This window comes from Besnoitia besnoiti, chromosome V (genome assembly GCF_002563875.1).
Source record: "Besnoitia besnoiti strain Bb-Ger1 chromosome V, whole genome shotgun sequence".
NCBI lineage: Eukaryota > Apicomplexa > Conoidasida > Eucoccidiorida > Sarcocystidae > Besnoitia > Besnoitia besnoiti.
The window spans coordinates 3,218,775-3,233,354 of record NC_042360.1 but is presented as its reverse complement, the minus strand read 5'-3'; the positions used below and the strand labels follow the sequence as shown (position 1 = coordinate 3,233,354).

General features: G+C 57.0%; 1 protein-coding gene across 1 annotated transcript; it reads right to left on the bottom strand.

The window, feature by feature from the left end:
• Nucleotides 1-1,369: 1,369 nt before the first annotated feature.
• BESB_062710 (SCY kinase-related protein (incomplete catalytic triad)) lies at nucleotides 1,370-10,572 on the bottom strand (the record flags this gene model as incomplete). Its single annotated transcript, XM_029364685.1, has 16 exons — nucleotides 1,370-1,732; nucleotides 2,241-2,340; nucleotides 3,060-3,823; nucleotides 4,146-4,184; nucleotides 4,437-4,504; nucleotides 4,946-5,072; nucleotides 5,285-5,388; nucleotides 5,539-5,656; nucleotides 5,952-6,044; nucleotides 6,548-6,643; nucleotides 7,210-7,300; nucleotides 7,503-7,633; nucleotides 7,800-7,976; nucleotides 8,626-8,845; nucleotides 9,547-10,184; nucleotides 10,495-10,572. 16 exons carry the CDS (start codon nucleotides 10,570-10,572, stop codon nucleotides 1,370-1,372), a joined length of 3,207 nt encoding a protein of 1,068 aa, XP_029219393.1.
• Between the last annotated feature and the right edge of the window lie 4,008 nt (nucleotides 10,573-14,580).

Here is a 14,580-nt window from a genome sequence, read left to right as displayed (position 1 = left end):
CGCTTGCCTACGTAGGCGTTCTGATGAGCTTAAGCTCCAATAAATGCACATCCCGGTAGCCAAAATGGCGGGTGGCAGGCCTGCAAAAATCGCAACCAACAGCTCCTTTCAGCGAGACTGTGAAATTGAGCACGACGAATTCCCTGTTTTCAACGATGTCCTCCGGCATCTGAGCTTCTCTGTAACGTGTACTCCCATGATCTGAGCGAGTGAGTGTGTCTTCTCTGCATCATGCTGCTGAGACTTGCGGGCCTGACTTCGGAATTCGGCTATCTTCCGTTACCACTGGATCGACAAGTTCAGAAAAGTGGCGAAGGACGGGTAATTTGTATCTTGCCTCCGTACCTTTGCACCCGGGGAAGACGACATCCGAACCACAACAAGATTCGAACCGGGTGGTCTGTATCATGGATGATGAACGGTGCCCAAATATGAGATAGAAACGGCGTGCGCAGGGGAGAATGCCCGAGGCGTTGCTGCCAATTCCTCAGTGTGAGGCACGGCAACTTGGTGAATGGCCCGGTATCGTGCTCCCTCTCACGTAGAATGGCGTTCCTTATTGTGAGACAACCCCTCGCCCAGTGGAAAAGCGACTGTGCGGTGTTCAGGCCCTGAAAGGTGGCGAGTGCATCAAGTAGGTCTGCGAGCAGTGGTAGGCAAGCTCTCACCTCAAGGAGATGATGCCTGCTCTCTATACGTTGCAGCAGTAAGGCAGAAATCCGCCATCCTGTGTTATTGAGGATAAGTTATGGTCAGGTTTGTTTGTGGTCCTTTGCGAACCGAATTGTAAATTCTGTCCGGTCCCCGTCGCTACAGGGTCGTCAAACAACAACTGTTGCTCAGCATCAAGCGAAAACGAAAGAATTTGCACAGAATGGTGAAATCATGCGGGATCCTGCGAGTTATATCACCTGGATCTGTGCGTCGCGGCAGGAAGCAACCAGGTACCCGGACTCGGGGTTACGAAATCACCTCATACAGGGGATCTTGGCTAGCGGGCACAATCTCCACGATTGATCGCCGCACATAACCATTTGTGCGACAAAAACCCAGACAGGTTGGAGAAATCTGGTTTTCTCACCAAGGGTGAATATGAATAAGTCGCGACAGCCCCCAGACGCGTGCGTAGGAACTGGCTTGAGAAATCGGTGGCTGAAAAGCCAATGAAGGATATTGAAAGGAACACGTGCCCACACACCTTCTTGAAGAAGGGGCTGCCGCCGGCAGGGTGGTATTCCTGCTCTCGCCCTAATGCACTTGGGACGCTTTTCGCTGGCGCCGCTACCGCCTGCAGGGCTGAAAATCACCCCTCGACGAGGCGTCAGAGAATCGCTTCGTCCCAAAGAGTGTCTACAACACCTCTCCTCTACTACATTCGCAAGGACGACAGATTCGCAAATGGATCGACTTTTGCGGAGGATCCGAGGCCTGAGGTTCCCGACACCTGCCCCAGAAACGCATTGCCCTGGGAAAAGGCGTTCGTCAACGAGGCTGACGATGGCGCCACAGCGGGCCCCGGCGCTGCGGACCCCAGGCCCGCGCCCGCCAGTCTTGCAAACGGATCCAGACCTCCGCCACACCCACCCGCGCCCGCACTAGGCGCTCCGTTGGAAAGAGGAGGGAATACCACTGCCGGAGAAGCAGACGAAGTTGGAGGGGGGTCCAGATTGGCAAAAGGATCGACTCGCGGCGCCAGCGCAGTCATTGAGGAGGAGGACGCTGACGGTGGATGCTGCGGGCAACAGGTCAAAGGCAATCTCACTTGTTGAAGAGACATAGGAGCTACGAAAGGAGGAGGCAAGCGAAGAGGCTGCGTGGACTCGAAATGCACCAACAAACAAACCGGCCTGGGATGGCAGCCATCGGCAAGGACATCCACGTGGAAGCGGCGGAAACCTCGTATTCAGCAATGCGTCAATTCATAATATGCTGGGGCAGATTCACATGCACATGGCCACTCTCCATGTAGGCGCCGATACGCAGCATGCGGGAACATGCACGGCCGCTCTCAATGGCATTCACACCATGGCTTTGTTACGCCTTCTAGGCCAAGGCCGAAGAGACAAACGAGGCTACGATTTCCACCATCAAGCGCGTGCTTCCTCTGAACCGCTCCTGACCCTTCCTTTCTATGCACTTTGCCTGCGCCGCCCGCAGATGCTGGCCCCAGCCCGATTCTTAGCCTCGCTACCCGAAGTCCATTTGACAGAAGGAAATGAACGCACAGACCGGCTGCTTACCAAATCAGCAAAGGCGTCTCGCAGCTGAGCCTCGCGCGAGACTGGCGGCGACGGAAACGATGCACCGAGAAGATCTTCCAGAGAGGAACCCGACTCCTTGCTGCCGCGCACCACCGCAGGACAGTTCACAAAAACGCCGACGGTGTTGCTTGGCTGAACTAATGGATTGACGCAGAATGGCAACCCCGAATCATAACCCCGTTTCGACTTCTGAGGCGATTGCTGGAGACGGTAAGCGGTCGGTAGGGGATCCCTGCGAAGGCGGAGGGAGTAAGACCTGCGCTCCACTTCTCACGAAGCGAACAGAGCCGGGATACCGCAGACATCCACGCACACGCTCGGCGCTGTTCTTCTGTTATTGCAGCACATATCAATCTCTTAGATGGGGAGAGCATTTCCAAACAACCGGATCATGTTGGCTAGGTGAACTAACCGCGTATATAGAATATAGTTCGTAGCACCAGCATTGGAACTCATGAACACCTAAGTACCAAGGGAGTGAATGGAACTCGAATTACTAGTAATTCCTAGTTCCAACAAACTATTTGAATGGCGACCCTCCATAATGACTCGCTCAGCGCCTCTTCGCTCTGCTGATGCATGTCCACTAGAACATGCTCCCCGAGCCGCAGAGTTGTCGGCGCTTTCAGGGTCTTATGAGGAAAGCAGTGACTCGCAGGTGCTGCATTTCTCCTCCGGATTCACCCAAGGCCCGCTTCCCTGCTGCCCATCTGAAAAACGGGGTCTGCGGGGTGCACCTCCATCGCGCCTGCTGAGCCGGCCCCCGATCCGAACGACTTCTTCGGTTCTGACGCCTACCACGGGTTCGTGCGGCCGCCATTTTGCAGCGCCGCGCCGCCGAGGTGACTGTCTTTCGCGACGTCGTTCGCTGCCCCCGTCAAGCCCGGAGGCGCTAGCGGAGAACTGCTGGCGACGCCCGTTTCTGGCTGCACAGGGGGGCCTCGCTGCGGCGGCGCTGCTTGCCAGGGCGCGGCGTTTCCAGCGGGGGAGCCAAAGATTTCCTCCGGAAGTTTGGGCAGAGGGGCCAGCGGGCACGCCCCGTCGGAGGGCAAGCGCGTGGCGGCGAAGAGGAGACTCGAGGAGACCGCAGGCGGCGCGGACGCACGCGCAGCCGTCGAGAGAGGACCGAGATGAGCAGGCGCCGTCGACTGGGTGGCCGCGGAGCCCGCCCGCAGAGGAGGCGAGGCCCCGAGCTCAGAGGAGGCGACCAGCAAGAAGGGGTCGTCTGCCGTGGCGGCAGCCGAGAAGCTCGCAAACGAAGGACACAGAGAGGAAGAAGCAGACGTGGGAGGAATCGCAGGGGGCGCCGGAGATGGAGGAAACGGCGGAGGAAGAGAAGGAGGAAGCGGCGGCGGAGGAGGCTGCGAGGCCTGCCTGGCGCCGCTCGCGCTCGAGGGAGACATGAGCAGGGCCTCGAAAGGCAGAGGCTGAGACCCCGCGTTGTGGCTTCCGTCGAAGAGCCCCGAGGACCCTGGCCGCTGGCCTCCATCTAGAAATACGGGAGAAAACGACGACGCCGCAGTTGACGGAGGCAGCGCCGCCGCGACTGCAGACGCCTGCTCCTGCGAAAACGGATGTTGATCGAGGCAAGCGGAATTATCGTGTACCACAAGACAGTACCCGCCGAAGAATCCGGATAACGCAGTGACACGCACTTTAAGTGTCGATACATCCACGCTGCACTCGGCCCATGCCACCGGCGATGGTGCAGAGGGCGGGGCGAGGGGGGTCTGCCACAGTTCAACTCTATCCGCCGCCTTAAACAGAGAGCCTGCACAAACGCGGATACCAGGAGTATACCACACTAGAGCCACCACCGACAAAAAAAGAAACATATCTCTTCTTTGTCGCGCAGCACATTCCTTGGCTCTGTTCAGCGCTTACCAACTGCAAGGCGAACTGCTTCCGGCGAGTCGCTTCGACCTGCGCAGAAACGCCGGGAAGACTTTCGATGTCTTCTACGGCGGCTACAACTAAACAGCCGGCCTAAGGCGATGTCGATGTCTTTGCCCAACGGCATGTCGTGCGCACAAGTTCCTTTCTAATAAAATCTGCGCAGCCAGCCAGCCCGACGCAAACCTAGTCTCTGCCGTTTTCAGCTCCCTCCACGAAGCACAGAATAAACACCCCCACTCCTTTACCAACGAGAAAGATCATGCCTCCCTGCCTCTTTACCTTGCTCAAAAGGGAAGTCACCGTACGGTGGACGATGTCGAACTGCGCCGCTGTGAGTTGATCCTCCACTGAGAAAGTGCCACAGCGAAAGTGCAACACCGCGGCGCTTCACCACAAGGCAACTCAGCGCCAACACCCACGTGACAGCACTCTCTGACTTTAATGCGTTCCTGAGTGCCTGCGTCTGCCAACGCCGAATAATTATAACTTTGAAACTGAGAATGTATATTTACCAGACGGGGCTGCGACGCGACTGACTACGAAAGAAGCTAAATCCGCATGCACAGAAACGCTAAAACACATTTGTCCTTCCCTGGAGACGCAGCGACCCACCGAGAGCCACGCCACGCGCTGACAGGGACAAAAACGAAACGGACAACAAACAAAGACACCCTGCAATGCAGAGGTGAAGAGGAAGCGAACTAGATCAATCCAGGCGCCTACCGTCACGCACATGCACAGAAATCCACATACACATATGAGATGTGCACCATTGTTGTCGAGCTTACTGAGCAACGGAAGCAAAATAGGGAGGAGACGCTCGGCGGTCGTTTTAAGGCCGACTTGCTTGGCGAGCGTGTCCAGCGTCGTACATGCCGCTACGCACACGACTCCGCTCCTGTCTGCCGCGCAGACCTGAGGTCATCACAGGAGACAAACAGTCCAGAAAGCGTCGCCTTTACACTCTCTGATGCTGCCGCCCACGACCGAGAAGACAGGGAATCCTCTTCTTCGCGCTCTCCAGCTTCCAGTCCAGCGCATGTGCAGCACTAGGCGTGCGCATGAAAGCTCGCGTCTTCTCTGTCTCGACAGAGAGACTCAGAAACACGGGCCCCTTTTTCGCTCACCTGCTGCACGACAGAGACAATCTGCTCCACGATAGTCGACCGGTCGAACGCGACCGCCATGGCAGTCACCGCCGCCAGGCCTTGGATGCGCACTGCCGATGACGCTGAAGAAGGCGAAGAGAGCAAGACAGCAAACACGAAACACCTCAAACCGCGGACACGGAGGCCGAAAACCCCACCCCGCGTAGTTGGCGCCAGCCAAACGCCTCAAAAAAAGAAAATTCGCCGCCAGCACGAACCCACTGTCTTCTCACTTGCTTGCTGAATGAGTGCCAGCACGCGCGGCAGGACGGCGGTGCGCAGCAAAGTGTAGTCAAACTTCTGGTAGACGTTGGCGAGGCGAGTCAAAACGGCCTCTTGGATGCGCGGCTCCTGAGGACAAACCAAAACAAGGGAAAGCGCAGGACACATGCACTGCCGCGATGAACACAAAGACACCACCGTCAATATCAGCTCGACACGATATCCTTTCGTGGCGACCGAAGCGCTTGCTGTGCCCCGTTGCTCGAACCAAATACGGCCACCACTCAAAATCATCAAACACCGCTAGGCACGCACGCGCATATATACATAGAAATGTATATACATATATATATATCGCTGTAGAAACTAGTGGCGAATGCCACGGCGACTCCGAGGCTGGCTGTCATGGTTTTCTTCCCCGTACCTGAATCTGCATGCACTTCACAATGAGCGGGTGGAGGTCCTGCTGAATGGCCTCGTCGCTGCACTGCGTCATCAGGTACTCCAGCTCGTTCATCTGCAAAATCGAGGCCGCAAATCGAACGCACAAAACCTGCTTTGACCTGACGCGTGTGCACAAATGGCAGCTGAGTGACCGCCTAGGGAACCTCGCTCAACGACAGAAACCCGAAATTAGCAGGCGCCCGCACTGGCTGATGCGCACCCAAGAGCTGTGGCTATACTAACTGGACCAGACTCATACACCCGTGCACGCGCCTCTGCGTGCGTGTTCAGATAAGTATGTGTGTCCGCGTATCGGAAGGCAGGCGACGCATGAGTAGGCGTGGCACGTAGCTAGCGATGAGCCCTGGCGAACGAAAACGCGAAGCCACAGAGGCCGCTTCATATGACGCCGACGGCGTCAGTCAGTTAAAGCCCCGGGTGGCCCATGGCGTACGACGTTGGCTATCTAAGGCAATACGGGGGTCGACATCCCCCCAGCCGGCGCCGCTCAGCCGGAAGCGTCTCGCATTGCATGCTGCCTGAGGCCGACTGGGTCGACTTGTGACGGGGACGTACGAGGAACAGAACAGACTCGATCTGAATTTCCCGCGCTGTGAGCAGGGGCCTGACACGCGGCCACACCTCCGACTGGAAGTAGGGCCGGTCGTCGAGCTGCATAGAAGGAAAAGACAAACTCTCTCCTCGAAAGTCGACGCCCCAACCGCACAGACAGCTGCGAGCGCCGACACGTGTGCACTGCGACAAGCAGACGTGTCCCCTGCAAGTCCCCAAGTGCACGCACGTGCATAAATACACGCACTGTCGCATGCAAATCAGAGTTCGATTTTGCCTTTGCGACAGCCTCGGGCCCCAGGCGCGATGACGAGTCCGCTGCAATCGTTGTTTCCTTCCGCAGGCTGCAGTCTGCGTGGGAAGCGGCCGAGTTCTTGGAAGCCAGGCACCCGCGCCCCAACGCTGAACGCGACCGTCGACTCCGCAGAGGGCAGGCCCCGCGCGGGAGTCGCGCGGCCCACAGGAACCCATGCAGAGATATCGCTGAGACAGAATTACTTGTCAGCTTTTTTTGGGCAGTATATACTACGAGTTGGCCCAGTGGGCTAGGTGGTGCGTGTATCAGCTGGCTCACACTTAGCGAATCGTGTAGGCTACGCGGCCACGAGTCCACACACCGCATCAGGTGAGCGAGAGGGACGTGCGCACTCGAAGCGAGTTCTCACCTGCTTGATCACGAAGCAAAGGTTGGGTAGGACGTAGGGGTAGAGAGGCGGGAAGGCGAGAGCATCCAGAAGCGGACCGAGAACCCGATTCCTGCAAAAAAATCAAAGAGGAGGATGCCGAGCCCACGAATTCAGTGACGGATGCGCCTTTTACACGCCGTCAGCACCCGCTGCAGTGCAGTTGCACGGTGTCTGCGCGTAGGCCCCACATACACGCCGGTCTGCGCTTCTCTGCATCAGGACACTAGCTTTTGGAGTTGCTGCGAGGGCGGCTCACGCAGCCGGAGACGCACCGAAGAAGGCTGGCGTGGTGGAATTCTTCCTGCTGCTGAAGGAGTGGAAGAAAACCCTTTAAGAACTGAATTTCCTGGCTCTCGTCCTTCTCATGTAGGGCCTCGAGGAAGCGGAGGGCCCTCATGTTCATCTGAGGAGACATCCACGACAGACACACAGCGACGCAGGCGTGATGAATCTACTGACCACACGCAGTGATTCCGCTGCTCGTCCACGCAACAAACCGCCGCGTTCTTTGCCTGAGGCCGTTCCCACTCGCCCCCTCGACTCGCAGACAGATGTCGCAGCCTTCTCACATCTTGAAAGAACGGCGACTGGAGAAACTGCTCCACGGTAGGCCTCTGCGAAGGGTCCGAATTCAACATCGAAGAGAGGAGGGCCATCAACGTGGGCAGCGAGCCCGCAGCGGAGGAAGAAGAGAAGTACGGCGAGCTGGCGAACATGTTTGGGCGCAGGGGAAGGAGTCGTCGGCACTGAAAGGAAGAAAAGCGAAAGACAACCTCAGTTACTGTAAGACGTCAAAAAGATGACAGAACAAGGAAAAAACGAGCCAAGGTCCCACGCCAGCTCCAACGGCACGGCTAGCGCATCCCTTAGCCTCATCCACAGCCGGCAGGGAATCGGGACTCCTGGCGCGTCCACCCCACATTTGTAGCCGTGACAATCTCTTTGAGTTTTCTGGCGTCTCTTCGCGAAACTGCCTTGACGCGTTTCTTGCCCTCCTCTCCGCTCCCAGGGTCGCCGTGCGGCTGCCAAACGGCGCTCCCGCCCCTCGCTCTCCTAAGTGTAGAGCCCAGGTGAAAACACACGAAAAATCCTGCAGCCATCAGCGCACTGCGAAAACGGCGTCTAGGTGCCTTACGCTCACTAGACACAAGACAAATCACATTCAGAGGGAAACAGAGAACGGCAGACACGTCGGCACTCAAGAGACAAGCGACGCGCTTGAGGCAAAGGAAGAAAGTGAAGTTCTGGACCGAAACCGGGCCACCTTGAAATCAGCGAGTGACACGGCCCGGTTGCTGAGGAGGCTGCTGCACTCCGGGGAAAGGCGATTGGGAAGCACGCGCGCAAAAGATTTTTCATCTTTTCCTGCCGAACTTCGAATGACCGGCTGCTCACCTGAGCCTGGTGACTATTCACGTCCCACTCGTTCGTCTTGAGAAGGCGCGCGCCGGAGCTGGGCACAGGGCCGAGCAACACCTCCGCCATGAGCAAGCCCAGCGAGTAGATGTCGGAGGCCCGACAGCACTTCCCAGGTTGACTCGCAGCCAGCTCCGGCGCCGAGTAGTAGAGCGGCGGCACCACCGACACCGACGCATGCGCACTCCCGCTAGCGGACCTGCTCACAGCCCAGCCGGCCACACGGAAAAACCAAGTCCTCGGCAAACTGCCGCAGCAGCGGAGGCAGACGCACGCGCAGGCCCGTACGCAGCTGCAGCCGCACGCGGGTCGCGGCGGGCGCGACCGCCGAGTCCCCTCAGGCGTCCTTTGAGGATTCGCGGCAGGCGAGGCTCGTGCATGCTTGCGGCCTTGCACCCCGTGGACGAGCGAGCCATGACTGGCAACTGCAGATGTCAGCCCGCCCCGTTGGCCTCATGGGCTGGAAGCCCACGCCTCGCAGATGTGCACCTCGGTCAACGGCAGCGGGTACTCATGTAAGAAGAACAAAGTGCTAACACAAGAAGACACCAGCTTAAAATCCACGCTTCCCAATGGCGAGCGCGGGGCACGCGAGCCGCGAGTCTGCACACACAGAGGAAACTGCGCCCAAACCCAGACGTGCCGTCGCGATGGTGTTTGGCATGTCGAACAGAAAGAAAACCACAGTTTGGAGAAGAGAGAACCTGGCCGCGACGCGGGGAACTCTGACATGCAAACAGGAGTATGCGTTCGCACAGGCAAGCGGACCTTTCAAAGAATACGAGACGTCAGGCGTCGGCGTGTGGAAACACAGCCGCAAGCGTAAGGCACCCAACCCCTGGAGCGCCAGGAGCAGCTGGTGCACTGGCTGCCGCATCTACTGTCAGAAGCTCGCCTTACCCAAACGAGAATCCACAGTCAACCAGCATGTCAGCCCCTCCGTCTCCGGAGACCTCCCGGGCGAACCCAAGGCCCCCCAGCCGCCATTGCCCCTTGGGCGTGAAGAAGACAGAGTCCGGATTCACATTGAGGTGAATGAGCTGTGCATCGACGTGGAGAAACTGCAGGGCCTCAGCCAGATCCAGGAGGCCCGATTTGATCTCTAAAAGAGAAAGCGGAGCCCGGCGCCCGCCTGAGGGGGAGCTATCAAGTCCCCCCTCACCTCCACAAGACGCAGTTCCATCGGGCTCAGGCCCAGAGTAGGACCTGTTCCCCAAGCGCCCCCCCCCAAAGCCGCCGGCGCTCGCAGGCGGGGCAACCTGGTCGAGGAGCTGTTCGCGAAGAGTCGTCTCAACGAGTCTTGTGCAAAAAACAAGGGAATTTTTGTCTTCCTGGAGAGGCTGGACAAGATGAAGCAGCTGAGGATGCCGCAGGCGCTGCAGAAGGTGAGCTTCCTGCTGAAGCAGCGCGAGCAACGCCGAGCGCAAGGCAGGAGACCCCAACAGCGGTGCGGAAGAAAGGACCTTCTTGTCGAAGCAGAAGAGGGAGACGAGGGAGGACGCCGAAGACACACGATCCTTCTGATGCCCACGATAGATCTGAAACGACGACAAGAAGGACAACAACAGTAACAAAAAACGTCCACAGTCGACAGAAAGCTGACGGGCAGGAAGCTGCGCGGGGGTCGCTGCTTCGGCATCAACGACGACCCATTCTCTGCGTGTACATACACGCTTTGGTCGCACCTGAGCAGATGCCCCTTATAATGGAGCATAGAGACACATGGAGGTGCAAATACACTTCTACAGTCTCTAGAAACGCAGATGCGCGCTCGAGCAAGCCGGCTCCGATCCGGCAGGCAGTCTCTGCAGAAAGAATCCCGATCGAGGCATCTGCGTTCTCCCTCACCGTCCACCGCAGAAACCGGCCGCCGTCTATCGCGCTTTCTTTGTCTACCGAGTAGAGCTTGAGAAGTGGATTTCCCATCCTGCCTGTTGTGCTCACTGGGTGCACGCCCGCTCAAAGAGACTAGAATTTCACCAGGCATTCCCCCGCGAACGAGACGGCGCGTACGCTGTTCTCAACTGCTCTGCGCTCCAGCTTGTGAGGCGCGCTGTGTGCCCCTGTCTGGAGGCTTGAAATGTGTCTTTCAGATCCTTGGGAGGCGAACACACCATCCGCACAAAGAGTCACCCACGGCGACACGCATGTTCCCCCCTCGACGGAGGCCAGAAGTTCCAGCGTGAGATATCGCGCGGCTTCTGCCGATCCTTGACGCATGTCCCACGTCTCACAATCAAGAAGGGAAGAAGTCGTCCCAAAATCCGGCAGAAATCTAGTGTGAGTTGCCCTGGACGCCTGGCAGCTTTATCATCTTGCTTCCGCGCACCGTGGCCGCGCCGAGGGTCACACCACTGAAACCGTGGCAAGTGGCAAGGTAGGAGGAAGGAACAAGAGAGGAAAACAACTGAGAGGCGCAGGTAAACAGAGGAAGAAAGCGAGCAGTCCGCGCCAAAAGAAGGGGCCAGAGAGCAAAGCAGCCAGAACGCTGAATCATGCAGACAAACGGATGCATTTTCGGCAACGGTTCACACCAGACACACCGAAACTCTGGTGGGGCATCAACGCAAATGAGAAGAAGCTGTACAGGAGGACCGACGGTCATCGAAGCCGACTGAACGCGGCTTTGAACAGGATGAATTCAAAGTAAGCTCGACACGAGCCGGCGCGTGTAGATTTTCACAGCTGGGTCTGCGGACGAGAATCGACGACGCATATTCATGCAACGCTTAGTGGTACGGACAGCGGCCGTTCAATCAAGCGAACCGCTAAATCGTGGAGAACGAGACAAGAAAATCGACTGGGAAACTCGTGGAGACTCGCCTCGAGCGGGGCTTTTGACGCTGCAAATAAACGGTAGACGTGCAACATTCTTGGACAAGACTACGTCTGCTTCCCGAACCTCTTGGGCAAAGAAGGGATCACGTAAATCACACAACTGTCGCCGGCTGCTTGCCGCAGCAGAAACCGCATTGGACAAATACACACAGTTCGGTAGCTCAGGACTTCCCCATAGTGTTGCCTACCGGGAATCCAATCTTTAATGCTGAAAATCGGCTTCGCGTATGATACATCCGAGGCGGGTGGTGCAAGGATGTCCCGGCCCTGACGCAAAGAGTGACCCGGCCGTTTACGAGCCCCGGAGCCTCGGCAGTCGAGACACAGTCCCCATCAGTGATGCGGGCCCTACAAGATGTCAGGGTCGATCAACTATGGTCAGCTATTGAATTCAGTGTTCACATTTAGTGAAATCGACTGCGAGAGGGATCTGCCAGCGCGGTTCACACTGTACTGCGCAATAACCAGTGAGCAAAATGCCTTCTTGAAGGTAGGGGCAACTCGTGGAATATGCACCTTCTTGATTCGCTGCTGCTACCCAGGGTTATGGTGCTTTCAGTGGCAACAACGTGAGCACTCTTCAAGCGTTCGCTTACAGGGTAGCAGCCGGAATCTGGTGCAGCGGAAAAGTGCGCACACTATATATATCCACCCAGAAGACCTGCCACACTGGCGGATCGAATCGCCTGCTTGGGTGGTCTCGTTCACGAAGAAAGATTCGGACGCGACTGCCACTGGAGGCACCGTAGCCACAGGCGCCCTACCACAAGCTGCAGCTGGTCACTATATGCTTGTTGCTTTCTGTGGCAACCAGGCAATGTCAGGGGTTCCAGTACCTCGAAGTCCGCCATACGCAACTACTTCTGTATTACTCCAGTACACGCTAAAGAGCGAAACAAACACCAGCATATGCTGACCATAGATAAGACACGCCACCCTGTCAGCAACGGGTGGTAGGTTAGTAAAAATCCAGTCCGCCATAGATAATCGGTCACCTCGGCCAACCGTCACCCCCCCCACGCAATGCACCCTCTCCCCTTCCGGCACTTCTCCGTAGATGCCCACTTCGGGAACAAATCACGCCTCTAGGCACGGACAAGTACCTCTTCGTTGGGACAAGGCCACCGACACCGCCCACACTGTTGCCTCCAGGTGTTACTCGATGTCTCCTCTTGTTTCCTGTGGTCTACAGCTTACATCTGTGTGAACATATTTCATTCGAGACGGTCGAAACCAGAGGGGAGCAGAAGAACGAGTGAGGTGGTGGAGGGGGGCAGATATGCCCAGATGTTTTCATGTGTCTCCCCAGAAGTCTCTCCTCGTTCTGTAGTACCTGCTCTCATCTCTTGCGGAGATTTTCGCTGAGCGAAGTTAAGTAGGACACTAGACACCGTGTATACAACCAGTATCCTACCTAAGCCTACAAAACTGCATGAAGGACCCGAAATGCGTTTGGCAGGCCACCTCACTGTGTTGGTAATCATTACGGCATTGCATTTGTTACCACATCTCAAATGACGCTACACGAGAAATGCTGGGCGGCACAACCGGGAACGACTATGTTCCCTAGTTTCGCCTTGTTTTTAGCTTCTTTCCGCGCTCATGAGCTGAAGAGCTAGCTCGATGAGATGATACGCTATCGAGACTGGGACAGTCTGCCACATTTGCCTGTCCCCTTTCTGTGTCTCTACTATCAAAATGGCGAGCACGCACTGCCACTTCCCTGGAGGCCTCACCCCTAGGGGTATTGGTACGTGACGCGTTACTTTCCCTCACTGGAGAACAGCTTGACGTCATCTGGTTCCCGAGATAGCCTTGGTCGCCCCTTGTTCGAACACGAATTTGGTTTTCTGAATCAACTTTCTGCTAGCGTCGGAACTCTCGGCCCACGCGCGGTCGATCAGCGAATCCTTGACCTCCGAAGTATCCGTTTTGGCAGTACTTCCTCCTGATTGGACCCGCTAGAATTCAGTAACAATTAAAGACTCCCCAGCCTGTTGTACTTGTTTACGATTGTCGGCATTTTCTTGATTGTCAGTCGCCGGCGGCACTGTCAGCCTCATGTCAGGCCCTCTCTCGCCCAAGCAAAGTTTTGCGTGTGGCTGTGCGTTCCTCGAAATATGCAGTTGGGCCCCTCCACAAGGGGTTGTAGCTTCCGAAAAGAATGAAACAGACTAAATCTTTGTTTGGCCTTATCCGTTCATAGCCAGCTCCCTGATGAGGACCTGTGGTGACAGGAGGCGCTTGAGTGTCTCGCGTTGGCGCGCCTGCGGCTGCGCCGTACGCGGGAACTCCTCCCTTGGACCGCCTGCTGCAAGTAAGCAGTCTGATGTACAAGTGCCGGAACAACAAACCCTCACCTCGTGTAGACAGCCGCTCGAAGCGGCTTCTTGCTTCCACGCAATGCAAGGATTGCCAGAATGCCAACAGCCATCCACTTCGTCCCTGGCTTGCGGGAATGGGACGGGAACGGGCGCCGTCCCACTGCAGTGTAGGGTCTGCTCTGATTGACTGGGATTAAACTCAGGCCATGCCCACCTGGTCGCTGCTTTCTCTCTCGCAAAGCATCGGCGGAAGGGATTGTGCGCGGACAACTGTTTCTGGAGGGCTGTACGCAGCGCATGAAGCCGGCACCACCGTACATAATCTAGCATCACCAAGCACATAATCTCTTTCCACAGCGACTTCTAGGCCATCCCGTGGCGCTAAAGGGAAAGCGGCGAGGGTGTAAGGCTTCCAGCGGGCCACTGTATCGCCTCCTGCGCCTAGAGCACGCTTTGCTTGATACATGCAGCTCCCCGAGGATTCGCGAGATTCCAGCTGGTAGGCAAGAGAGGACGACGTGTTCGTGTGACATGCTCCTGAAAGAACCATTGATATTAGAGTAAAATGTTGTGTCACCAAAGGTGGTGCAGCGCGTTTCAGTGTCGACGCTGGGCACGCGTTCTGTTCGGTATACAACGCGTACGGCGCACTGCCAGTAAGCGTGGGGGCCGACAAGCCACTCAGGTCCAGTACAGGCAGCTGCGGAACTCCACTGGCGGGTGATCTGGCGCTGTCCGCAGCATTCCACAAGGCAGCTTCAGGTTGACCTAA